This window comes from Engystomops pustulosus, chromosome 3, assembly GCF_040894005.1.
Source record: "Engystomops pustulosus chromosome 3, aEngPut4.maternal, whole genome shotgun sequence".
In the NCBI taxonomy this organism is placed as follows: domain Eukaryota; kingdom Metazoa; phylum Chordata; class Amphibia; order Anura; family Leptodactylidae; genus Engystomops; species Engystomops pustulosus.
The window spans coordinates 79,861,942-79,888,736 of record NC_092413.1 but is presented as its reverse complement, the minus strand read 5'-3'; the positions used below and the strand labels follow the sequence as shown (position 1 = coordinate 79,888,736).

The following is a 26,795-nucleotide window of genomic DNA, read 5'->3' as shown; positions in this document are numbered from 1 at the left end:
AATGAAAGGTACAATATAACATATCTTTTTCTGTAAAACCAATTTTTAATACAAAAACACTTTGGCAGTGAATGTACTATGCTCCTTGGGGACTGGGGGAGTGCTAAAAATGGGTCTCCTGGTGACAGGTTCCCGTTATGCTACAAAATGGCTGCTTCCTTAAGGGGTTAATAAATCTGGACCTCCAGCATCATTTGCAAGTAGCAGAATGCAATTGCAAATGCAAAGGAATAATCTGAATAACAGATCATTAACACATTTAATGTAGTTGGGATGTATAATTTAACAACCACTTACTCAGTTACTCCACCATTGAAAGGTCAATCAGAGAAATGTTTGCTATATAAATAGTTAGAACAAGTCTGAATGTTCCAGTACCAGTAACTGGCGCTAATTATTAATAAGTGATGGCGCCCGCTACCCCGGCCTCTAGTAATTGAATCTCTTGTGTCCTGCTTGGCTATTTTTATTATTAAATTGAAGTGGGAAAGACAAAAGTTTAGAATAATAGAAAAAGCAGAGGTAGACTTATAATTAGTTAGACGTGTAGTCAGGCAATTTCCTTTATTACATTCTCCTTTCTTAATATGAATATTTATGTTGTACTTGAAAACACCATTTATCTGGGAGCTCCTCCAGGGGATCCACTGTATTGAAGCTTGGAATGAATTCCTGCAGCTCTCTGCACAGTGCAAGTGCCTTGGAATAAATGTGATTTCAGCCAAAGAAGAATCCAAGGACTACATAGCTCATTCAGAAGAGCATTAGCATTTATTAGCTTTCTTGTGCTGTTGCTGGGAATGACAAATATTATATGGGTGACTCGTACATTCTACCAGCCACTATATGATTGTTGAGGAGCCTCCAGGAGGTAAATTGACAGATATGAGAGTGAAAGAAGGCCACAAATATGTAAATAAAAAGGTATATATTATGTTGTGCACATGTAGCTACCAGAAAGGTGAGATGACTTTGTTGTGACTTGCAGTTAATGTTATCTTCGCAGTAAGACATCAGTAAGTGGTATATTTCAGGACACATCAGTATGCTTTCTCCTGAATACCAATTTTCTGCAAGTAAAATTCAGCATTAGTAGAACAAACTGGAAACCCTCTTGTGCAGAACTTCTGAAACGTGTTTAGCTTATTGTTTTGTGATATGTGATGTTAAATTAACATTATTCATTATTTGGAGGTGGGAGGCTGCACTAAAGCTTTTGCATTGGAGCCCATGTCCTTCACTTGCTCATTAAAACTAAAAATTCCTTAGTTTAAAGGGAACCTGTCACCAGGAGACCCATTATTAGCACTCCCCCAGTCGCCACAGAGCATAGTACATACGCTGCCAAAGTGTTTTTGTATTCAAAATTGGTTTTACAGAAAAAAAGATATGTTATATTGTACCTTTCATTAGAATCTGCTGTGTGACTATGCAGTTGCCAAATGGGAGGGGCTGGAAAGGAGCACTTCCCCCCCACCCTTGGGGAACAGCTTCTCCATGTGACCTTTTCAAATATATGAAAACACCCATCACTTGGTTTAGCGACGCCCCCTGCTCCTCTACAGCCAATCTCGAGTGTGGGGAGTTATTCATATATTTGAAAAGGTCACATGTTTCCCAAGGGTGGGGGGGGGACTGCTCCTTTCCAGCCCCTCCCATTTGGCAACTGCCTAGTCACACAGCAGATGCTAATGAAAGGTACAATTTAACATATCTTTTTTTCTGTAAAACCATATTTTTTATACAAAAACACTTTGGCAGTGTATGTACTATGCTCTGTGGGGACTGGGGAGAGCTAAAAATGTGTCTCCTGGTGACAGGTTCCCTTTAAGTAAACATAAGACATTTTAGCTAGTCTTAATCAACCAGCTCAGGAAGTTGGGACACATACTTGATTCATGTAAAGTAACAAGGGAAGTTGATTTATACTTTTGACACAATATGATGTTGATATGATTGGATGCCCACTGCAAATTTACAAAATTTTTTTACAATAAATATGGGCCAAAGCAGCACCAAATAAAGATAAATTTGTTAGATTAAGTTTTTGGTTCCCTGCACATAGGGAAGAATAGGCATCACACTGTACTCATTCAAATGATTAGGTTGTTTTTTTTTATTTCAGGCCCAGTACTCCAAAGGGTAAGATACTCTCTAAATATACTGTGTTGGCCAAAAGGCAAGGATTTGTAATTGGAAAATCCATAATATGGCAATATAACAATATACTTTCTAAACTGTACAACTCCTTTAACTCCTTCCTGCACCAGGACGGTATAGTACAACAACCTACTATCCCGTCCTGAACATTGCTCAGGCTCTGGAGCAGACCATATACCGGGCTCCTGCCACAGCAGCCATGGTCAGTATACTCACCGACCAGTAGTGACCGCAGCATCTAAGACTCTCTGAAAGTTCAGCCGATGGCAGGACCTAATATGGCTGGCAAATGTATGTCTGTACACACTGCAGTATTATGGTACTGTAGTGTATAGATGGTGCAAACAGGGTATTCCACCTTCTAGTCCCCCCCCCCCCCCCCGGAATAAAATAAAAAAGTAAAATAAAAGTCTGAAAATATAACCCCCCCTTTATTCCATATAATCCATTTTAATATTATAAAAAAAAAAATATTTACTAAAATCCACCCAATTTTGGTATCGCTGCGTCTGTACTGCACTATTATTTAACCTGTTTAGGGAGCACAAGTAAAGACAAGTAAACAATATGTAGGTATGTTGCTTATATGAATATTAATAAGTTTTGTAATTTATCTATTTTGTTGTTTTTATTAGTTTCTGGCAAACATCTAGATAAAAAGGGTTAAATGTGACACATACTGTGTGGGCATCCGCTGAGGAGATTTATGTTTCTCTATGCCTTGAAGGCAGATTGTTTTCTGGATCATTAATGCCCTTTACATGGCCCACATGCTGACACAGCCCAGTAGTTTCTCTCTCCACAACACAAGACAACACTAGAAAAAGGTCACCGACCTGTAAGATCAATGCTTGTGATATTAAAGCAACCAAGACTTGTTCAGTTCACTCGGCTGCCTCCTGGGAAGTGAAGATGGGAAGATCGGAATAAGAGATAGTGGAAGATGTCTGCATGGAAAGTAGAATGGGAAGAATGCAAATAAGTTTTCCAAGGTGTTAAATGGAAAACAATACCTCCTTTTACTGTCTGACCCTGGAAAGTAGAATGAAATTATAAAAAAAGGAACAAGAAATTTTATGATCACTTGATCGTGTCCTTTATTTCTGGACCCGAAAAGGATTGGTCTTCTTGAGTAACTGCTGTTAGGAGAGAGTTGGGAGGCCCGCGTAAAATCTAGATGGTTGGATGTTCCTCCAAAAATTGCTGTTTTGGCTTACATTAGTGTTTAGTCTTCTGCCATCTGGTAAAATGAAATTCTGAATATATAAATGTGTGTGTATATAATATGTGTATGTGTATATATGTGTGTATATAATGTGTTCTTATATACCTTACATATCACTGTTGGAGGGTAAATGTAGAACCCGAACACATATAATACTCCATTGTTGTTCTGTGTTTACTCACATCATGTACTGACAATGCTGCAATTTCCAGATAAGCACCAGTGACAGGTAGGCTCTGCTATCCGACAGGAGTGAATCAGTGTTACATATCAAGTCGATACTGAATTGCTAGCAGGATCAAGCAGCTGGAGCTTTAATCTCAAGAGAAAGAGGACGACGCAATGACTCTAATAATGAAGTCATTATTGTTTCAAGACTCATCTCCTACCAGACTGATGCATTACACTTTTTCATCTAAAAAGGTTTAAAAGGTTTAGACTCAAACTATATATCTGAAGGAAAGAACACATTGTACGGATGCCAATAAAGCCGAAAGCAGATAACCATATTTAACAGAGCCCGTCTTACTGTACACATGACCACACCAGTCATTGCACCCGTCCTGGAGATAATTACATTTTAATCACTAGGTGGTCAAGTTGTCAATAGAGGTAATTTGATATGGAGCATCTGGTATAATTAATTAATCTTCAATATTGGATTTTCTCTTTGGAAAAGGTATTCTTTCCAGGGACAACACTCCAGCGAGTGGCTGCATTTAATCTGATAAGAACAAACAACAATGAAAATCCACAAAAGAGACTTTGCGCTATTTAAATAAACTTCCCTTTAAATTTATAAATATGCAAATCAGAGGGAAGTATGTGTTGACTGTGCTCTGTAATGAAGAGATATGTGGACCTATAGAATGCTTTTGTGGTAAAACAACATGGCTTCAATTGTCAGAGTACATGTGTGAGCTACAGATAAGTAAATCATCTTCATCCACATGTTAATTAAGTAAGGTAATGGGGAAAATGTATTGTACGTCAGCAATTGATGTTAGTCCCGCTCTACAGGTTGCGTTGGATATACTAAAAGGCTCCTGTCTTTTAGTATATTCAGTACATGATTGTGTGTCTGGAGCAATTCTATGCCAGGCCCTGCCTGTGTAGAAATGCGCGATAACCTGTGCCAGGAACTAGTGCAGGCAATAGTTAGTGTCACAATTTCTGGCGCATATTGGATGCCAGTACAACCCATGATAGATCCCCCCCCCCCCCTCCGCTTTGAATTTATGAGCAAGAAGTTTATTTATGTGATCAATTTTTTTTTTAATTGTGAAACCCCTTTAAGACTAAATGCACCCACAAATGATTGAGTTTACTATCATGGGTTAAATGTTGTATATGTCAGCAGGATTATAGTTAAATCCTGGGTATATGCACATGAATTCTGATACATAGAGATATTAATTTTCCATGATGTTCATTTGATGTTGTATGGCTAATAGTTGTGTTTTTCTGTTTGCAGATCTCTCAGCTGATGACAGAGACTGGTAGGGAAGGTCTCACCGAGGCAGCGCTGAACCGCTACAATGCTGATAAACCTTCCATTTATAGCTTCCCCGCTTCACAAACTACATATGTTGCCAGTGAGGCATCTACAGGAACCTCAGTGGCTGCATCTTTCTTTGCCAGGTAAATTTATATATTTGCCATTTTGTCTCAATACAGTTGAGGCCCAATGTACAAGGGGTCCCCAGGAGGACGTGATACCAAGGGTACACCTGTAAATGTAGGTTTACATTATATATGTAGGTTTACATCATAGCAGTATTTCCATAATTTTACACTATATAGTCCGCTGACTTTTTTGCTTTGTTGATATCCTCAGTAACTAATAGATTATGTTCTAAAAAGTTGTAAGGGCCCTTTATACAGGCCATCCAAGCAGGAAACAATCTGGGAAAGTATTCATACATGGTACATTTGTTGACAGCATCAAGTAAAGACAAACATACATCTCTTATGCTGCATACAAATGTCTTTGTTGGCACTGTTACATTGGTTTAGGAAATTTTGCTTGTCATTGGCCTGTACAAAAGGGCCGTAAATGAGTTGTCTGGCATCAGAAGCTTTTAAATATACGTTCCAGAGAGGTAAAAAAATAACTAACATGCCATACTCACCCCACTGTCCAAAAGACCAAGAGAGGCGGGACTAGCACTCCTTAAATAGGTATGATGATGGTCAAGGCCATACATGTAAGACATATGATAAACTCACAAGAAAAAGAAGTATGCCAAAGGACCAAAAATAAAGTATGAGCAAATGTTATTGGTACTATGAACTACACCACAACACAAAAAAACAATAAAAACATTTAAAAGTGTGAACAACACACAAAAACAGTCCAGCAGGGAGACCTAGCATGTAATAGTGCCAGTCACCCCTACAAACTACCAGCTCCCCCTCCTCGAATGACACTCCCCTAGCCACACAAGATGAAAAAGTATCTTATAGTTGATGGTATTGCCAATAAATATCATGGAAACAAGTAAATCCCGGAAGAGTCAGAGTAAACCGACAGTCATCCGACGAGAAAATCTAACAGCATGTGCAAAAGCCTATATGTGGAAAATCAATGCGGATATCTACCTGCTACAGCCGGGATAGACGCAAAGGGGAGGTGAGGGGAAGCTGGGGCACACAGCACCCCTGAGGAAGCCAGTTGGGTGGCGATACACGTGGGGCTGTGTGCCCCAGCTTCCCCTCACCTCCCCTTTGCGTCTATCCCGGCTGTAGCAGGTAGATATCCGCATTGATTTTCCACATATAGGCTTTTGCACATGCTTTTAGATTTTCTCGTCGGATGACTGTCGGTTTACTCTGACTCTTCCGGGATTTACTTGTTTCCATGATATTTATTGGCAATACCATCAACCATAATATACTTTTTCATCTTGTGTGGCTAGGGGAGTGTCATTCCAGGAGGGGGAGCTGGTGGTTTGTAGGGGTGACCGGCACTATTACATGCTAGGTCTCCCTGCTGGACTGTTTTTGTGTGTTGTTCACACTTCTAAATGTTTTTATTGTTTTTTTGTGTTGTGGTGTAGTTCATAGTACCAATAAAATTTGTTCATACTTTATTTTTAGTCCTTTGGCATACTTCTTTTTCTTGTGAGTTTATCATACTCACCCCACTGTGGCACCAGGGACACAGTCTATCTTGTACGTAACCCAGGAACTGCCTGTAGTGCTTTCTTAATTTTTTACTCCTCTGGGGCTTATATGTGAAAAAAACCATGATCCTGGGGAACCCCTTTTAAGCTGTTTTATTAAATAATTGTATTCATAGTGGGAAAACAATTCTGGATCAACTTCTGGACACTCCTGACCATTTAGCCACATGGGTGTTGCTAGTTGTGGAGGCTGCCCCTGATACTGTCCAATCATTGCTGACAGTGTTAGACCACTCAGGACCACATCTCCATCTGGGAACATCCACTTTCTTTCACATATATTTCTATAACAAAGGATTACCACATTATAAAGATCTATAAATGAATGATTATTTCATTTGAAATCCTAAGGTTGTTGTGAAAAGAAAGTCAAGAAATAGTTCTTTTTAAATGGGTGTTTTGGTATAAGAAGGGGCATGTGCCCTGGCTATGTGTGGGACATGCTCTAGGAGTTTTCTCTTCCCATATACCAAACAATTTTAGAAACAGAATGTGACTAGAATCTTAGAGCAATGGAGTCTTCAATAGCCAAAGGTCTGGTACTGTAGATTAGCTATTTGCATTCAATAGTCACTGGACTGATCTGTCAGTCAGACTCAAGATTTAAAAAGAGGTTAAAACCCATTTTCTGGGATTTGTACAGTCGGAGCTGAGGGACATACTATTTATTTACTTACAAATCCCTTTATATTATCTGGCAGTGTGCTATCATTGTGCATAGTTGTTATTGTAATCATCATTCACAGCCAGCATTTGGTTATCCCACTAGAACTCTTCTATTAAGTACACACCACACTGTTCTGCATTTGCTGGGTTTTGAAAGACTAGTATTTAGAATAAATGTTAAAATTGCAGTAATCTCGCCCAAGTTGTTGCCAAGGAAATGGACAGCGATGAGCATGTTTAAGATGCAGAAATTGTTCTAGCTGAAATGTAAATCTCCTGTGGGATTTAGCTTTGTAACATTTGATAGACTGCAGAAACAAATAGAAAAATAGCCAGTCATTAAATCACTTTTTATTCAGGTAGGACATGAACAAGTGAATTTGGACATGTCTAAGTATATGTCCCTTCCAAATCTGCACCATTCTCCTATAATTGCAGATATATAATAATTTATTAGCTCTAAGCACAGAGCAGAAGTCATAGAAGGACAACCCATTCTTCACTGCCTGCATGAATGCCAGTGAATTAAAGAGCTCCAGAGTCAGGATACTGTAATTCCTTACTGACAAGAGTCTAGCAGATCCAGTCCTCTCGGGATCCTAGGTCTGCACGTTTATAATTTTACAGAAAGCTCACGCTTTACTTCTGGTGGAGGAGCCCTTATGCTACTTTGACCTTGAAATTCCATAAGAGATTGAACAACTCAGCTGTTTTTAGTTATCAGATTTAAGTTTAGAATATTTTTGTGATGCTGTCAATGCATGGAGAAAATGTTGAAAATGCGTGACATCCATTTTTAATTATATTTCTCTTTTTCCCTTTCATAAATTTATAAGATAAAGCAATATATGTACATTTAATTAGGTAAAAGATATTACTGCACAATTGAGGAACATTCATGTATAAGACATGAATCAACTGCAGGGAACCATGTATTAATTATGTGACATATAATAACATAAACTGCATACCGTATATATTCATGTATAATGCGAGTTTTTCAGCACAAAAAATGTGCTGAAAAATCTCACCTTGGCTTATACATGAGTCAATTAAAAAAAAATTAAACTTACATACTCGCCTTCCCGCGTCCCTGATTTTTGTTGCGGCTTCGCGATGCTAGTCACGGGTCCTCTTCCATCTTCTCTCCGCTATAACAGCCGGCTGAGCCACGGCCATGTGACCTGCTGGCCGGCGCATGCTACAATGCGGCCACTGGTGACGTCATAGCACGGAGGCGTCTCTGCCGGCCGTAACAGTGGAGAGAAGACAGAAGAGGACCCGCGACGAGCATTGGGAAGCCGCAACGAGCATTGGGGAGACCGGAAGGTGAGTATTTAAGTTTTTTTTTAAATGTGGGCTCGCTATATACTAAAGTTGTTTGGCGGGTTGTAGAGTAAAGGGGGCTTGCTGGCTGTATACTTATGGGGGCTGGCTGTACACTTATGGGGGCTGGCTGTATACTTAAGGGGCTGACTGGCTGTATACTTAAAGGGGCTGGCTGTATACTTAAGGAGGCTGGCTGGCTATACACTACAGGGGGCTGGTAGGCTATAGACTACAGGGGTTTGTGATAAAATGAAATAATGTTTGTGCCGTAGTGTGTGTGTGTATGTATATATATATATATATATATATATATATATATATATATATATATTATTCTTTGCAAAATGTATTTTGTTTTTTGCCATTTTGTTGTTTTTATAATAGTAATAGTGTTCTTTGTATTAAAACGATTTCTATTGGAGATGCATGAAAAAGTGGGCGTAGTGTTTGTGAACAGGTGTTACAATTAGAAAAACACCCTACAGCCCTTATAAAGTGTGTGTCTCATATATGTACTGTATGCCTTGTGTAACTGATGAAGAGCCCGGTTCGGGCTCAAAACGCGTCTTACCCAATAAAGGAACTCTAAGTCTATATAATACTGCAAATTCTGAGTATTTGGCGCCGAAATATCCTCCTGGAAAAACACTATTACCCTACTATGCACGCTCCATAGACGCCCACTGCTACGGAGACCCGGAAGGCTGCCAGGATTTTACTCATACTTCATCAAAAAACGCCTTTTAACGTGTTGTACCAGACGTACAACCAAAAAAGGTGAGTGAAACTGATCTTGTTTGAAAAACTCACACATCGAAAATAGATTTCACACATGTGGCGCCTGCATTGTCCTTCTTCTTTTTCCTGAACCCATGTCTCATTATTTGTAACACAGCCATGAGGAAGGACGCATAGTGTGTTTGAAACGCGTTGCTGATTTGGGTTTTTTAAGCTGTTTTAGGTTTTTTAAGATGTGTAGGAATTGGAAACTTGTGACTATGGTCCTGAAATAAAAGCATGAGGTTGTATCTTTGAAAAATTGGGTTTGGGGTCTGCTGTTTGCTGGATCGTAACAAGTTTGAAACTTGAGCTGGCAGGCTATATACTACAGGGGGCTGGCAGGCAATATACTTCTGGGCGCTTCCTGGCTATATACTGGGAGGCTGTGGCCAATTCATTTCCCACCCTTAGCTTATACGCAAGTCAATTGGTTTTCCCAGTTTTTGGTGGTAAAATTAGGGGCCTTGGCTTATTCTCGGGTTGGCTTATAATCGCGTCTATTATATGGTAGTGCAGTAGTATTCTCACTAGTGGTATCTTAGTATTCTCAATTTATTGCCAATTATCACTTCCATAGTCTGTAATGGTCAAGTCTTTTCTATGATGGCCCTGAAAATATATCATAACCATGTTATGTGTTGGGAGAATAATTCCCTCTTTTTAAGAAATGGAATCAATGATTGATCTCCCTAATATTTTGAGATAAAGGTTTTGCTAAACTTATCTGGAACATTGCAGTGATCATTGACCTTCTAGGGCCTGTAACATTGAATGTGACAGTTCACTATATTAAATTACTTACAGATACAGTATTGACATATTAAATTCTCTAAATGTCATTTTAGAGATCCATACTATACAGAATACAGCCATGACCCAAAACCACTCAAATATATTTTTTATGCTGACCTTGATTCCCAGTTGACATATACTGCTGTTCACAATAATTTGTAAAATACATCCATTTTTACATTAATAAGTTGTTCCGCATGTGGATTGGAAATACAGCTGGGTAACAGACGTAGTAATACACTAGGTGGAGTCCATATTAATTACAGAGGACATGAGTTCGGAGCACAGCTGGGACATATATACAAACAACCCAGTCACCACATGTCTAAACGCTAACTATGAAGCCGTCACATGCTACGCCTGAGGAAGGGGGCTGTTTTCATTTAGGGCATTGTCCTAGGCAGTGTATATCATCTAATGTGATTGATGTAATTTTCCCATCAACCTCTTACTCCAAGAGGGGGGATTTTCTCAAATGAGAGATGAAAGACTACAGACTAAGTCATGAAGTTTGGTGCTACGGGTTTTTACTAGTGCAGTGCCCGAACATATGGAGCACTGAACATGTAATTTTCTTGTTTCTTGTACAAAGACGCTGACATTTGTTCCCAATTGAGATGCCACCCCATACTTGAAATCTTGTTTATGGAAGACACAAATGTCAATGCACTGTACCACAAAATGTCATACTCAATATGCATTTCTATGTACAACATTACTTTCCACTGTATTTGTGTGCTTGGTTTATTACAGTATATACTGTATATTTTTATTTTTATTTAAAACATTTTAGAATAATTGTCCTTTTAGCAGATTAAAAACAAAGGGGCAGATTATCAGGGTTTGTATGCCAGTTTTCCCTCCTTTTTCACCTCCACGCCAAGTGAGCATGGGGAGGGGGATGAGGCTGGCTGTGACTGAAAGTTTGCAGGTTATGCCACAATTCTAAGGCAGGTAGGGCCCGGCATAGAATTGTACGCTGCACATCCCAGCCACCAGATAGATCCAGAGGGGACTTAATCATGATAAATCCCCCCAGTGTTTGTACAGTATCTTTCTTTGAAAAGGCCACCCGCTAGTAAGTCATTTAATAAAATTTGGGTTGTTTGTCACAGAGAATTTTTACTTTAATTTTTTCAAAAAGTCAAAAGTTAAATATTAAAACCACAATAAAATGTCCCTTATTTTAGGATGTAAAGTAAAATGTCCTGTCTATATGTGGGGGCAAAATTAAAGAACAGCTGTAAAGTTTTCCCCACAAATCAATAGCTCTTGGGATGTAGAACAATTTCACCTATTATCTTTGTTAGCTATAGCCAACATTTTTTTGGCTATGTTCCTTAGGTTATCTTATAGCTGAAGTAGCTTCTTCCTCTGCCTGTGCTGATAAGCCCTGCAGTCCATCCTATAAACAAATCTACACTCTTACAGGAGGGGAGGGGCTGCTGCACAGAGGAAGAAGTCATGTGACATAGCTCTGTATGTAGCAGAGCTGCATGTTCAGGTCTGTGGATACAGATGTCTCATACACAGAATAGTGAGGTACTCCTCTATTCCCTATCAGTGCCTCCATCCCAGTCTGTGATGCTACAGAACTTTCTCTATCTCTCTCTTCGCCTCATGCTGCAGCCCTTCCCCCCACCTTGTACTCTGCACTAGAAGAGACGCTATTAACCCTTAGTGCTCACACAGCACAGGTTGTACACCTCATGTACTATTGATTTCTACCACTTATTACATGCCCCCTGCACCTCCAAGTGATGGAAGCAGCCAGGCTAGTCACTATGTGCATCTTCTTTGTACACTGTGCAGTGTTCAGTGGATTTACTTGTAGGAATCTCACTGGATTTGTTGCTAAATTACTATGAGATGGAACACAAGGCATCATGGGATCTGTGGGCAAACTAATTGGACTCAGCTTGAAGGCAGATACAGGAAGAACTTAACCTCTAGCCACTTCATCTCTGGTGAGAAAGTTTTTTGTCAAACACTTTTATAACAGAAAATACCTTAACCATGGAAATAAAAGATGGGCATTGTCCTGTTTGTTTTTACAGGAGGGGGGTCACATATGAGAATTGGTATAATAATAGGAAGTTCTCATGCACACAACACAAACTGTGTCTAACTCACAGCCCCATATTCTTCTATTTGGCACCATTCTGGTGCAGTGAGGTACAGTGAGCCAGGTAGCAAGCAACACACATGGTCTGTTGCTTGTGGCTTGCAATGCAACTTTGGGCTCTGAAATGTCCAGATCTACTAGGAGTGAAGGCTTTGGTTACACATTTGTGATTCAGAAAAGAGGCCAAACAGATATACAGATAGCATTCCCAAAAATAAAGGACTGCAAGGTTGGTGCTACACATCGTCCTGAGCTTAGTGGGTTTGCTGGACATAAATGTGTATTGATCAGTTTCATTCCACCCACTGTTTACTTTGGTGCTTGTCGAAATGCTCTAGTATGTAAATGACAATTTTAATTCCATTTTATTGGAATCACCTAAGCTAAATCTACTATATTTTCCATGGTAACTGAAAGTAGGCAGACGACTCGCACTCCCTGGATGGCTTCGGTCCATTCCTCAGCCCAGGTATTTTAGCAGTTTTTGCATCAGTTATTGTGATGCAGAATCAGGTGGTGTTATACCTTGTCTCCACACCTGTATTGTCTCAGACTGATAATATAATTGAACTGGCCCTTACTAGTATTATGATTTTGTTCCATTTTTACATGGGTAGAATTGTTTAAGTAGTAATTTTGCGGTTAAGGCATTGAAACCACAGTAGTAGAATGAAGTTGGAAAATCTCTGGCATACATTTACAACCGCTGCAGGCGGCCTATAACAGCTGTAGAACTACAACTCCCAGCATCCTTTTAATGCTCCTGCCTACAGCAGATTATAGCAGCCCATGCCTCATGCTGTAGATTGTGTTCAGTCTGGGATTAGTTAAGTGACATGTGATTTAGGAAACACATGCTCTATGCGTTATCATTGCATCACCGCAAATACCATCTATTATGCTACCCAATAATGTAATCCATGTAAAACAGGGAAACTGTATGGCAGAACTCCTCTGAGGTTTTGTTGACTTGTACTCAGACAGGTCTGGTACTTTTTTGCTTCATTATCTGCAGCTCCTCACTGCTTTTACAGCTTCACCATCGTGTAGTCAGTGCGAGCAGGAACCCCTGAGGGGCTGACAGTACCGCTTTCACTAATGATTCTTCTGCATCCCCCCTCTCCCCACCCAGAGGTTCTGCAGTTATTAGTCACCGTCATCTGAGCCGACTCAGGTGAATTATTTAATCGAGGTGCCTTGAGTTTATTTCCCAGGAACATTACAATCCTAGTTAATATGTTCATTTTACTGACACGGAGAATCTGATGGAACTTTAAAAATTAGGAAGACCCTGTTGCTTAGGTAACCAAATATTAAGATTTCCAATACGTCTTATTCAGCATGCCTTCTTTAATGTCATTTTAAAAAAAAATATGTTAGTCTGGCTTCAATTGACATTTATCTACTTATCTACCTAGTACAATAGTACAAATCGAATAACAAGTTATTGTAAGGATTAATATGTTGATTGCTGTTAGCATTTGAGTATGGGGGTATCAAGTGTTTACTGCAAGGTGTATTAACAATGTTCACTTGTACATAGTAGAAACAAAGGAATGCACCTGAGAGTGGTTTTAGAATTTTTCTTTTTTTGGAAAGACATGCTGTGATCTAGCAAATAAAAATGCTCTATTGATGAAAAGGAAGAAAAGTGAAAAAAAAAACCTGAAGAAAAATAAGAACAATGTGTAAAAAAGATCCTCTTTACGGTTCTGTTGATAGGCTGGGTTATGTGTCACCTTTAAGCAGCATTGTTTGGTCGCACAGTATATATCCCTGTTGTTGGTCTTTGTACAAGCTCCATGCAGAACATTTGTACCTAGATGCATTGAATTTCCACCAGTAGCTGTGTTACTGAAGCAGTCCTGCTGGTAAAGGTCAGTATTGAGCGGAGACTCTTCTTACCTCTTAGGAGATAAATAACTTTGAAGTGTGGATCGCTTTCCTTTCAATGAAAAAGAGAACCTATTGCGAGTAATAAATCCGCTTACTACCTGGCTGAAGAGGGGGCTAGAGCTACTGGCCCTGTTTATTGTAAAGCAGCCAGAAAGCATTCAGTAAATACCAGATATTTTTCAGTATGAGCTAAAAGTCCCACAATGTGATAAAAAGATTTTTTATTTTTAATGCCACCAACATTGTATTTGGGAAGTTTTTAGCAGTCTCTTCAAAAGAACAGTCAATAATGGATTATAATTCTCATTATTGAGCCTATTGTACACAACTTTATGCATTTTTGGACACAAAAGCGGGCCACTTGTCACCAGTATGTAACCCACATCAATTTTCAGTGATTTATTTTGACCTCTTTGTACAGATAACAAAGTTTACAAATGCAATGCAAATGCTTTGGGGCGGGGCTTAGCCCCATCACATCTGAAACGCAAGTACTCGGTGTTTTGCATGTACACAATAAGTGTGAAAAAGACGAAAAGAATGGTTCAGTAAAGCATCAGTTAAAAATCACTGAAGCCTGGAAGAGAAAACCAATCTGCATGTGTTCATAAGACAAAATGGCTTCAGTGGAAAATCACTGATGTTCAGAAAAGCACTAATGTGAAAGAACCCTAACTATGGGGGCAGGATATTAGGTTATTTACCAGTAGACATCTATTAAATGTTCTGCACTGCTTTATTGATATGTAAAGTGAAGCCTCCTGTCTTTTACCTCATCAGCCAGACATTCCTGTGCATAAAATGGCTGCAGAGGGAAGTTCATGTGATCTCTAACTGTCCATGAGCAATCGCCCTGTCGAAACCATTATATTATTTCATGAATTTGCAGGGCAATTACAAAAAAAATGAGGGAGGGAAAGTATAATAATAATAATAAAATAATATATTGTTTTAATTAAAACACATGATGTCATAACAACAGGGCCATGTTTTTCCTGGATCGCCAACTTTTTCCGGCATGTGATCCAATGTCTTAGTCGACATATGAAGTCATATGTATTTTGCAGCCCAACTTAATCAGCACTTAAAGAATTCAGACGCCATGCCTATCTCATTGCTGTGTCCTTCTGCATTATCATTGTGACAGTGTTTATCAGTACTGGCCTTATCTCTCAATCCTTCTTCACATACAAATGTGGATTAGAACATTGTGCAGACTTGCTGACTGGGAAGTTCCATGTCCTGTGTTCTTTCCATAAATGGCTTAGAAAAACAAATCTGATGGATGTAGAGCATATTCAAAGCCTTTTTGGCTGGGCAGTGGCATGTAATATATACATAATTATGTCACCAAACCAACTCTTTACTTTTTTAGAACTGAATAGTGAGGAATCCATCTTTTGTCTGATTTTAGATGTAAAGCGCAATGCACCACTCATATTAGACATTATAATGTTTGCAGGTTATCTAAAAAAACTAAAGACTAAAATGAAAAGCAGATAACCTCTGTGTATTCTTTGTCTACAATGTGGCCTCAACATATCTTATCAAGGATATTCAGGTGAAACAGCAATTAGGTGTATTTCTATTGTATAAATTTGCTTATTAAAGGGGTTGCACGCTATTTATATATGGCTGGAGGGGGCTTTAAAAATAATAAAGACCTTATTCTCACCTTTCTCCATGCTCCTGTTCTGCTCCAGTGCAGCCCATCACTTCTGGTCTTTGTATACAAGTCTTCAGCCGCTGTACAATGTTCATACACTGCCACTGTACAGAAAATGAACCAAATTGACACCCTAGGATTTTATATTGACACATGAAATGTTACAAACTATGGAAATTTGCATTAAATTGAAGTTTGTTGCCTAATTTTTTATAATATGGACAGTTCTGTCATGTGGTCTCTCAGTCTAACCATAGATTGCTTTTTTGTGCAGCTCAGACATCACTTTGGTTTATTTCCTGTGAATTCCATAATTATATCCTACTACATACCTTCTGGCTAATCATAGACACTCATTCTTGCAACTTAGGTGGGCCCTCTAAGCTGTTATATGAGCCAGAGGGATTGTGGGTAAGAAAGTTATGGTCTTTTCCACATTGATTTCCCAGGTTCCAGCCCCAAATAGGACAGCGCATAGGGTAGCAAAGTCAAGAATGAGTCAAGATCAAAACTGTAGAATCATAGGTGCCAGACAGGGGTTTAGTAGATCAGTTCAATTGGTAGGTCATAACGTATTCTAAAGTCAGCAATATAAAAAACCTGGATCACAAATAGGTAAATTCTACCTATAAAATAACCCCTACTCTTCATACCACCCATCTTCTATTCATGAGCTATCCTGAGGATGAGGAGAGTCCCAAACAGGGTCAAAGTAGAGATGGAAAATTTCCCACAAATGCTTGCTATGAATACACAGAAATCAGCCAACTAAGGCTGCATTCACACTGCCGCATGGGGGGAGTATATACGGTCGATGTATGACGGCAATGGGCACACAGCGCCCTACGGGAGCAGTACGGTGCCGCACATGTGAATAGGACATGTCCTATTTTTCAGGGCATAGGGCGCCGTGCGCCATGTATCCTTATGGAGAGGGGCGGGGGATATTGCGGGCTTCGGTTACGGCGGGCAACGGTAGTGTGAATCCAGCCAAATCATGTAGAGAATGTAGCCAGAATGTAGAATGACTATTTAACATATCCTTTCTCTATACACTTTTCTTGTAGAAATGTGCATAGGTGTTGCTCCAAACCATTGGTGCCAAGATGTCGGCCGCCACAATTTTGTATAGAAAATAGGGAAAAATCTACTTACACAAATTAAAAACAAATGATACAAAAATTGCCTCTTGATGTATCTGGCGGCCCCAGAGTAGCAGGACTTCTATCATATGGCAGTGCACGAGCGCTGGCGTATGCCAAATCTCCCCATTGAATAGCTATAGTAGGCAATGTAAGTCCATACAATGCAGTGCACACATTTGTTTAATATAAAAATTTGTTGGTGATTGAGCCTTGATTTGGTCTTGGAATTCCCTTACTACACCTCAAAGGAGTCTAAGACAACCCCTTCAAAGTTAAAATTTCATAGTTCTAAACTTTTTTGTGACCCCCACTAGTACAACAATAAGGTGTTAGCTTCTCGATTCCAACAATTTTTAAACCAAATGAAATTGAGTGCATAATAATATTAATTTGTATTTTGTACATCTAAAATGTATTAAGATGTTAGTACTCCATGTATATAACCAGTGATGAGAAGAATTTTTAAGCCAAGTGTCGTTGAATGGAGCTTACAGTATGGTAATACTTACTTTACGAAAACTTGTAAACTCTGCATGATCTTAGTGGTAATATAAACAGTGCTGGCGCACAACATATTATCTGTCTGTTTCGGTGTCTACAAAGCCTCATTGGAAACCATTGACCTGAATTTGAGATGAAGAGACAGAAGAATAAATATGACTTTTATCACCTACACTCAGCAGGTATTGAAAAGAAAAATTTACCCAGCAAGGGATCTATGTTGTTTTTTTGGTTCTGAGATCTAGAAAATAAATGCAGCACTACTTCTTAATTAGGTTAAAAGAACTAATTTTAATAGTGTATAGAAATTATTAAGCAAGGATATAAAAGTACATAGAAAGCATATAGGAACATGTTAAATGCAAAACAACTTTTTCATCCTTTATCTACAATAAGTTTAAAGGGAATCTGTGACCATTATTTACCTACCTGAACCAACATGCCACCCATACATATGCTTTTTTTGCTTGCTTAATAAAACATCTCTATTCATGCCAAAACCTAAATGAGACTGAAGTGCTCTTAGAAGGGTTAGCAGGGCTCTAGTTCCACAGCAATAACAACCCCTGCTACACAGAAACCCCTTAGCATCTTTTCTATTTCTCCCCCTGTCAGCTGTCACTATTGGGTCCAGTAAGATGTGGAGCCATAAGTCTGAGGTGCTCTGTCAATGCACTTCAGCCTAATATGTATGTTTCTAAAGGGAAGTTTTGGCACAGAAGAGCTGAATAATAGATACATACTGGGATTAATACACACACAGTGATGTCACAGAACAGGAGGTCAATACACACACTGATGTCACTGTACAGGGGGTTAATATACACTGATGTCACAGCATGGGGATCAATACACACACCAATGTCACAGCATATATCAATGCGTGTATTAACCCTTTGTGCTGTGATATCAGTGTGTGTATATATAAAACCTCTCTGCTGTGACATCAGTGTGTGTATTTACCCGCTGTGTTGGGAGATCAGTGTGTGTATTAACCACTGTGCTGTAATGTCCTTGTGTATAAACCCCCTGTACAGTGACATCAGTGTATACATTGACCCTTTGTGCTGTGACATCAGTGTGTATAAACTCACTGTGCTGTGACATAAATCAGTGTGTGTGTACTAACCCCCTATGCCAGTGATGGCGAACCTTTTAGAGCCTGAGTGCCCAAACTTCAACCAAAAGCCACTTATTTATTGCAAAGTGCCACCACAGCAATATAAGTAGTAATGTATTTCTCCTTGTTCTTTGACAACTTTCAATTGTTCAGACTCCTAAAGACACCAATGCAGTTGAATAGAGGAGGGCAAATTCGCCTATCATTGTAGGAAGATTCTGCAGGATGATTCTTTGAGTCCTGTCTGGTGAACATGCTGGGGTGATGGCCTGGGTGCCCACAGAGAGGGCTCCGAGTGCCGCCTCTGGCACTAGTGCCATAGGTTCGCCATCACTGGTATAGGGGGTTAATACACATACATTGGTGTCACAGCACAGAGGGTTTATACACACACTGAAGTCATAGCACAGGGGGTCAGTACACACACTGATCTCACACCACAGTGGGTAATGCCCACACTGATGTCACAGCACGGGCGGTTTACACACACACACTGATATCACAGCACAGGGGGTCAATACACACACTGATATCACAGCACAGTGGGTTAATAGGCACACTGATGTCACAGCACAGGCATTTCCTACACACAGTGATGTCACAGCACAGGGGGTTAATACACCCACTGATGTCACAGTACGGGCAGTCTATACACACGCTGATGTCACAGTATAGAGGGTTAATACATACACACACACAGCAGATATATAAGACGCTAATAAGGTTTATTGTGACTTGGCGTGTAGCATCATCCATATATACGGTAAATACACAGTCTATAAATGGGGCACTGTTTGGAAATTAACACATAAGCAGTAGCGGATGGTTTTAATTTACGGTTTATTAACGGGCTGCTAAATGCAAAGAATAAGCTACCTTAGAAAAGGTGTTAATAATATACACTTGTATATTATAAAATATTGCATACCTTGACATCATTCAAGGTTTTAACTTTGCATATGCAGTGAAAATTATTATTTTCTAAATAAATCGTTTCACAAGGTTTTCTAGGCCATTTATTGAGATTAAAAAATTGAGATTAAAAAATAATAAATTCCTGTCATACTGTTTATTCAGAATAAAAACCTATTTGAGGCATGAAATATAATATCTGCACTACAAAACAGCCTTATATTTAAGTTGTGTTACTGCTCTTTTGTCTATATCACCAGGCCAACCATATAACCACACTCATCCATACAGTTTTTGGTAGAAGTACAGTACTATTTTTTTATGAAAAACCATTGAACAGTAATTTTAAGTGCAGCTTTGCCAATAAATGTGTGAATATTATTTGACTAGTTAGTTGTACCTAATGCACAGAGGAAAGTGAGGAAAGATAAATTGTGCTATTGCTTAGAAGATGCCTTCATGTAGGAGTTTGTCGCCAATCACCCATCATCTACTCTCCTATTTAGCTTCATTATTTCTATGATATTTAGTATAACAAATGTCTTTTCTACATTACCTCCCTAAATATTTGAGCTGACATACACCAGATTATGTATTTTTCATGTACACTCCCTCTAAAATCCTTTAGGATACACATCAAAACGATCCAGCAATGTCATGTGGGCAATATCGATGCTAATGTTTCAAAATCTGCCTGGAAAAAGTCAAGATGATAGAGATCAGCCATTCCCTTATTTAAAATAAATAACTGCACAAAGTGATGTCTACAGAAAATTTCCCCTTTGAAGATGTAAATAGGTATCATAATATCCGTTCCTTGTATATGGTATAAGGACGTGACGCTGCACAACAAAACACTAATATACTGTATAGAAATATATAAATATATATAATATATAAATGTATATAAATATACAGGACAAACTGTTTTTTAAGGAGGTCATCTATAATTGTGGTCCTCGCTCCCTTTTATGAGGTTTGTTGCATTCCCCAACCTCAAAGTATGCATCTAATATGACATATAGTTTAAGGTCTCATTTACTTGCTTATATTTCTTATATCAATTTTAAAACTTGAATGATTTCCTGAAATGTAGAAAATATATCTCTAAGTAAGTAAAAACCTTTTACTTACCTAACCCTGATCCTTTGCTGTAACACATGCAGCAAAGTGCCAAACCTGCCAGTCTTCCAGCACAGGAAGCACAGTGCGGTAACATCATTGTGCCCCCTGTGCATGGGCGCTATGGTTCAGTGCACCATAGAATATGGCAAAGTATAGAGTATATTGATCCCTGCTGTGCTGCGAAGAAAATTCCATCCAGGCCAGTATTAGCTGCACACCATTTGGGGCACTAGATGTTCTGGGCTAGTAACTATTCTTCTCAACATTGATCATTAGGCATTTATAACTGAGATGATGGTCAGTAGGAATCATTGTCCAAAACTCTCTTCATGTCATCATTTAGCCAGTTTTAAACCAATTACAAATGATGTTAGAAAGACTGAGTTAAATGCAGCTTGTAAAGACTAAGAAGTCTGTATCCACAGTGGCCCCTCCGAGGGACTGCAGCATGTTTTACATTGTGTCATTCCCCTGACACAGTATAAGTCACTAGAGAATTTCTAAAATTAATAACTAAAATCTATAGCTGCGCAGTCCAATTGTGGACTGGAAGAATTTTGTGGCTTAATTACTTGGGTTTTTGGTGTATTTAGTAATTCTCCTTTAATTTATACAGATAAGGAGGTTTTCCATCAATGCGCTTTTCAACAAAATGTGATGACTAGAGAAGTGAAAGGTTTATAAGTCACATTCATGAATCATCTTCTCATCAAGCTTTACAATTTCTTTAAGAGTAATTAGGAATTTACTCTATTTAAGAGCTATGCTCTTCTCCTATATGCTATGATGTGACCGTAATATATATACAGACGGTCCCCTACTTAATGACACCTGACTTACAGACAACCCATAGTTACAGACAGACCCCTCTGAACTCTGGTGAAGCTTTCTGAATGCTTTACTATAGTCCCAGGCTGCAATAATCAGTTGTAAGGTGTCTGTAATGAAGCGTTATTGATAATCCTTGGTCCCATTACAGCAAAAAAATGTTTAAACTCCAATTGTCACTTGAGCCAAATTTTTTTTTCTGGATCTACAATTATAAAATATACAGTTTCGACTTACATACAAATTCAACTTAAGAGCAAACCTCTGGACCCTATCTTGTACGTAATCCGGGGACCGCCTGTATATATATAGATTTTGAAGATTTATAGCATTTTTGTATATATATATATATATTATATATATACATCAAATTCAGTCATGTACACATATGCACCAGCTTCTTTCAGGGTAGCAGGAAAGATAGATGGATAAATAGACTGGATTTTGTAGATAAATCCATAGAGATGTATAAATAGAATAGATAGATAAAAAAATAGAAAGGATAGTTATACATTTTTTATTACAGAAGAGGATAAGATAAATGGAAGGGATATACTTAATTCTTGTGTCTGTGCTTTCCATTCAGACTCTTCCCATGATCTCAAAAGGAAGTGCAGTGATAGTCTGCTGGTTTCTAGTATAGAACAACCCTGGCTGCTCACATTAATTCAATCTGATAGCGGATGGTGTTCAGTTCTATGATCTAGAGATAATAGCTTCAGGAGGACATTCCATGTGGAGTCTTGAGTCTTAACAAATACATCATCCTTATATATCTTGGGAAATATGATGCTCTGAACAAAACTGTGGACTTTTACTTTTTGCACACATGGGACAAAAATTGTATATTTTGAAGCACCTGCTGTAAAATATCTTACAAAAATGCAGCGAGGAAATGGCCTAAGATGTCTGCAAAGATGGACTAGTCATCATGTGAGTATAATATTAGTAAAGTCTTCTCGACTGGACTCTTCTTTGATCTAAAGCTACAGGACCTCTTTTAACTGCAGCATTATATGCCTTGTATCTGTAGTATATTTGCTCCTTGTGTTGCAGATATCTCTCGGTCATGTTGAATGAACTCATTTGTATCAGATGAAATTAATGTGACACTAGCACCTAAAGGCATTGGTCATTGTGACTGATAGCAGAAGTTTGTGTCAGCTTTCCTATGTCTCACAGACCTCTATTCCCCCGTGTATAGAGCAATTTTATAGAAGATTTATCTTGACCTTATATTATAAATTAGATTTTGGATGCTGTAGAGATGCCTTCTCTGGTGCACCGCCATCTGGCTAGGCTTCCAATAAACCTGGGTGAAAATAATATTATATCTTCTACTTTAGTTATGACAATGCCATATTTTTTATGTATAGTAACAAAAATATATTTTTAAATTAGCCTAATAGTCATTTAATAATATACATCTGTAGTAGACAATGCATTCATTTCTTGATCTTGAGTTACATTTACTCTAGATTAGCAGAAAAAGAAAAAATATTTTCCAGCATCCTTAAATCAAAATAATTACCTCTTAAATCCTTTTAAAATTAGTGTTACATGGTACAGTTGATAAAATATATATATACAGATGGTCCCCTACTTAAGAACAACCGACTTACGGACGACCACTAGTTACAAACAGACCTCTTGTAATTGGTAATTTACTGTACTTTAGTCTTGGGCTACAATAAACAGCTGTAACCGTTATCAAATGTGTCTGCAATGAAGCTTTATTGTTAATCCTGGTTCTTATCACAAATCAACACTTTTAAAATCCAATTGTCATCAAATTGAGACCATAAAAAATATTATCTGGGGTTAAAATGATAAAGTATTCACTTCTGGCTTACATACAAACTCAACTTAAGAACAAACCTACAGAACCTATCCTGTACGTAACCCAGGGACTGCCTGTATATATGGAAAGAGACAATGATGGCAGCCTTATAATGCTTTTTGGTCATCAGCGATCCTTTGTCGTGCAGGCTGTGCTTATGGTTTATACAAGCTATATATTTGAGAAAAAAATAGTCAACAATTAGTCTTAAAAAAAATTCTACTTTCTCCCTAGGCTGTGCTGATTATTGTGATAATTATTGGATGCCCAATACATAGTAGGACAGGGAAAATTATTTCAATCACAATAAAAAGCTCATGTTATAAGAAGACTTGAAAATTTATTGAATATGCTTTGTGAAGCAAATTAACAGTGAGGAAATTTTAGTGTTATAATCTGTTTCCCTTAAATCATGAATAGGACAGGTACATAACACTTTTCATATGGTTTGCATATATAGTATTCTAGACATCTTTTTCACAAACAATACAAGTTGACACTATATTTACATCCAGAAAATACTGTCAATTTAATTCATGGAATTATTTTCTGTGCAGCCCATGTGAACGCATCCCTCCACCTTTCTGGTGTGCTTTATCTCATTGTACGTTCAGCATCTGTAATTATTTGTTCCCATTAGTGCTGAAGAAGAAATTTAATTTCATAACTTCATGAAATATGCATGACAGCACTTTAGAATCAAGCCTTTCATGCAAGTGCCAATGCAGTGTGCTGCAAGACATTTTATCAAGGTTTCTAAAGTCGTCAGAGACTTTCTAGAAAATCCCTGCAAGCAGGAATGAAGGCATTGTGATCCAGGTACGGCATAGGATCCCTCAGTTTATTGGTCTCTTGACAGTCAGTTTTCGGTGCATATGAACTGGAAGAAGCTGTTTGCTTAGTGTTGCTGAGTGTGTAACCAAGCAACCTGGCCGGTAATTGGCAAATGCCTGGCCCCGATTTGATTAAAGTTACTTACAAACATATGTACTTGCTTCTAATGGAGCGCCACACTAATGATAACTGTATAAAGCGATTTCACTAGAGAGACCAAAGTTAATTTCTTCAATATATAATTCTTTGACATGCAAGAAGTGTAGTCATCTCATTTTTTTATTTAGCAACAAAATTAGGTAGATTATTCAGATATATAGAGCTCAGATATAGAAATATAGGGGACACAGACACCAGTAAAGTTGGGTCTGGTGTAAGGATGGGGATGGATGTGTCATTTGTGAATGACTCAAAGGGACACATTGGTCTTGTGTGATAATCAGTTTCTACAGAATAATCTTTCCCACTCTTCATTGTAGCAATTATTCATTACATAGTACTATTATTGGGGTAATTTGTTCTTAAAATAGTTGGCCAAGGTGCAAATGTGCAAATGATCATCTGACAAGCAAGGACACTGTATGTTTGTTGGGTTACCACATCAGTTATAGAAAATAAAAGATGATAGACTATGGAGAGACACAAAATGGCAAGCACAATTTAAAAATTTACATCTAGGGTGCAGTTGAATTATAACTCTAGAAAAGAACCAAATTTATAGAACAGAACAAAAGGCACGCACCATAAATAAACACGAGATGTAGATTATACAACAAATAGAAACAAACACTACAGGGGGTTAAAACAATAAAAACATTTAAAACAAGCAAATAACACAATGCATGCAAATTCCTAAGTTGTCCAACTAAAAGGAAATGTGTATGACTATATCAAAGGCTATACAAAAGCCATGTGACTAAGTGAAGGTCCAATACATGCTTACACAATAGGAACAATAAAATACTTGCAAATGATCCTAAGTAAGCCCTGCTAATGAGAAATGTAAATATCAGCAGCAAGGGTTCACAGAGGGAAGTGTCTAATAAGACATACACAAACCTACTTTGGTTGTCCAGGGTGGTGATGTGTCCCAAGAAGATGGTAGACTGTTGGCAGTACGTCAAAGCAGTGCAATTAGGGCAGTGTTCTGCGAAGAAAAGAAAACTGTGGGAATAAATGACTGAAAAGCAAGTAGTGATGACCCGTTGCATTTAAAGGGAACCTGTCAGCAGAAATTGACCTTGTAAACAACTGCCAGTTTGTTGTCAAGCAGATCTGATCATGTTTCTTTCATGGCCTGGTGTGGTGGAATCATCCATAAAATTAATTTTGAGGTGAGTTGTAAATTGGTATTATAAAATCAAAAGATGCAGAGTTTAGTGCTAAAGTCAAGCTCTCCCTCTCTCCACACGCCCTCTCTACTGTGATTGTGAAAATGCACCAGTCTTCTGGAGGGCTGGATAGTGATGTTTCTTGATGCAGCAGAGTGGAATGTCTCAGGCAGGGAAGGCTTGACTTTAGTGCTGAGTACTCTGTGACTTTATGCAACCAATTTACATCTCACTTTAAAGTAGATTTTTAGCATGATGCCACTTTGGGCCATGAAAGAAACATGATCTGAAAGGTGTTAATATTCTTCACAACATACAGATAGTGGAGTGCTAGGCAGAGGTCGCACTAACATTTTTCCAGGAGGGTAAAAATACTCCTCTCACCATTTTTGAGGAGTATTTTTACCCGAGGAGGAGTATGAAATTTTTGGTTATACACCGCACACACAGCACAGCACACGCTCGCTCGCCGCTCACAGCACAGCACACGCTCGACTCACAGCACAGCACAGGCTCGCCGCACAGCACACGCTCGCTCGCCGCACAGCACACGCTCGCTTCTTCGCGGCCCACGTGTCTCCCCCCGGGCTGGTGCTCTCACTCCAGGTCTCTCTGTAGCGCGCAGGCTGAGCGGTTCAGCGCACGCTTCAAATGAGGGATCACAGCGCAAGTGATCCCGCATTTCCCTCATTTGCAGCGCGCGCTGAACCGCTCAGCCTGCGCGCTACAGTGAATAATTGCCAAGCGTAACTTTAGGCATGGCAATTATTTTGGGGGGGTAATGGCGCCTCATCACGCGTCTATGACGCGTGGTCAGGCGTTAATGCGACCTCTGGTGCTAGGTCAATTTCTGGTGACTGGGTCCTTTTAAATTCTGTAAAGTGTTATAGTATGATATAAGTATTATACAATATATTAATATTTATCAACCTTCCTGAATTTGCCACCATTGCTCTAATTATGGTTATTAATATTGATTTCACAAATAAAACCGATTTGGCAAGTTTTGTTCAATTTTTTTTGTCGAAGCGGTCCAATAACTCACTGTAGTATTGTCCAGTGATCTTATTCCTTTTTCTAAAAAATCCAACTCGAAGCAAAAACTCCTTCGGATCTCGCTTAAATTGCTCCAAACACTTCATCGAAGTTCACAGTCTCTGTGAGCAATTGCGGCACCCCTCGGGCCGATGATTTGTTCATTGCCAACTTATCATGTAAAATATTAATTGCCATTCCAGTCGACACACCTACAGCCTCTGCTACTTTGTGCATTGTCATCTCGTTGACTTTTTGAATAATTTCGTCGGTAACCACGTCTGCCGGGCGTTCTGGCCA

The 26,795-nt window shown here is 38.7% G+C and overlaps 1 protein-coding gene across 1 annotated transcript in view; it reads left to right on the top strand.

Moving 5' to 3' along the window:
• KIF26B (kinesin family member 26B) overlaps positions 1-26,795 on the top strand; it is a 214,700-nt gene that overhangs the window by 112,190 nt on the left and 75,715 nt on the right. The window contains exon 4 of the mRNA XM_072141195.1: positions 4,860-5,026. Within this exon, the coding sequence (XP_071997296.1) occupies positions 4,860-5,026 (167 nt within the window). The remainder of the gene's footprint in view (positions 1-4,859; positions 5,027-26,795) is intronic.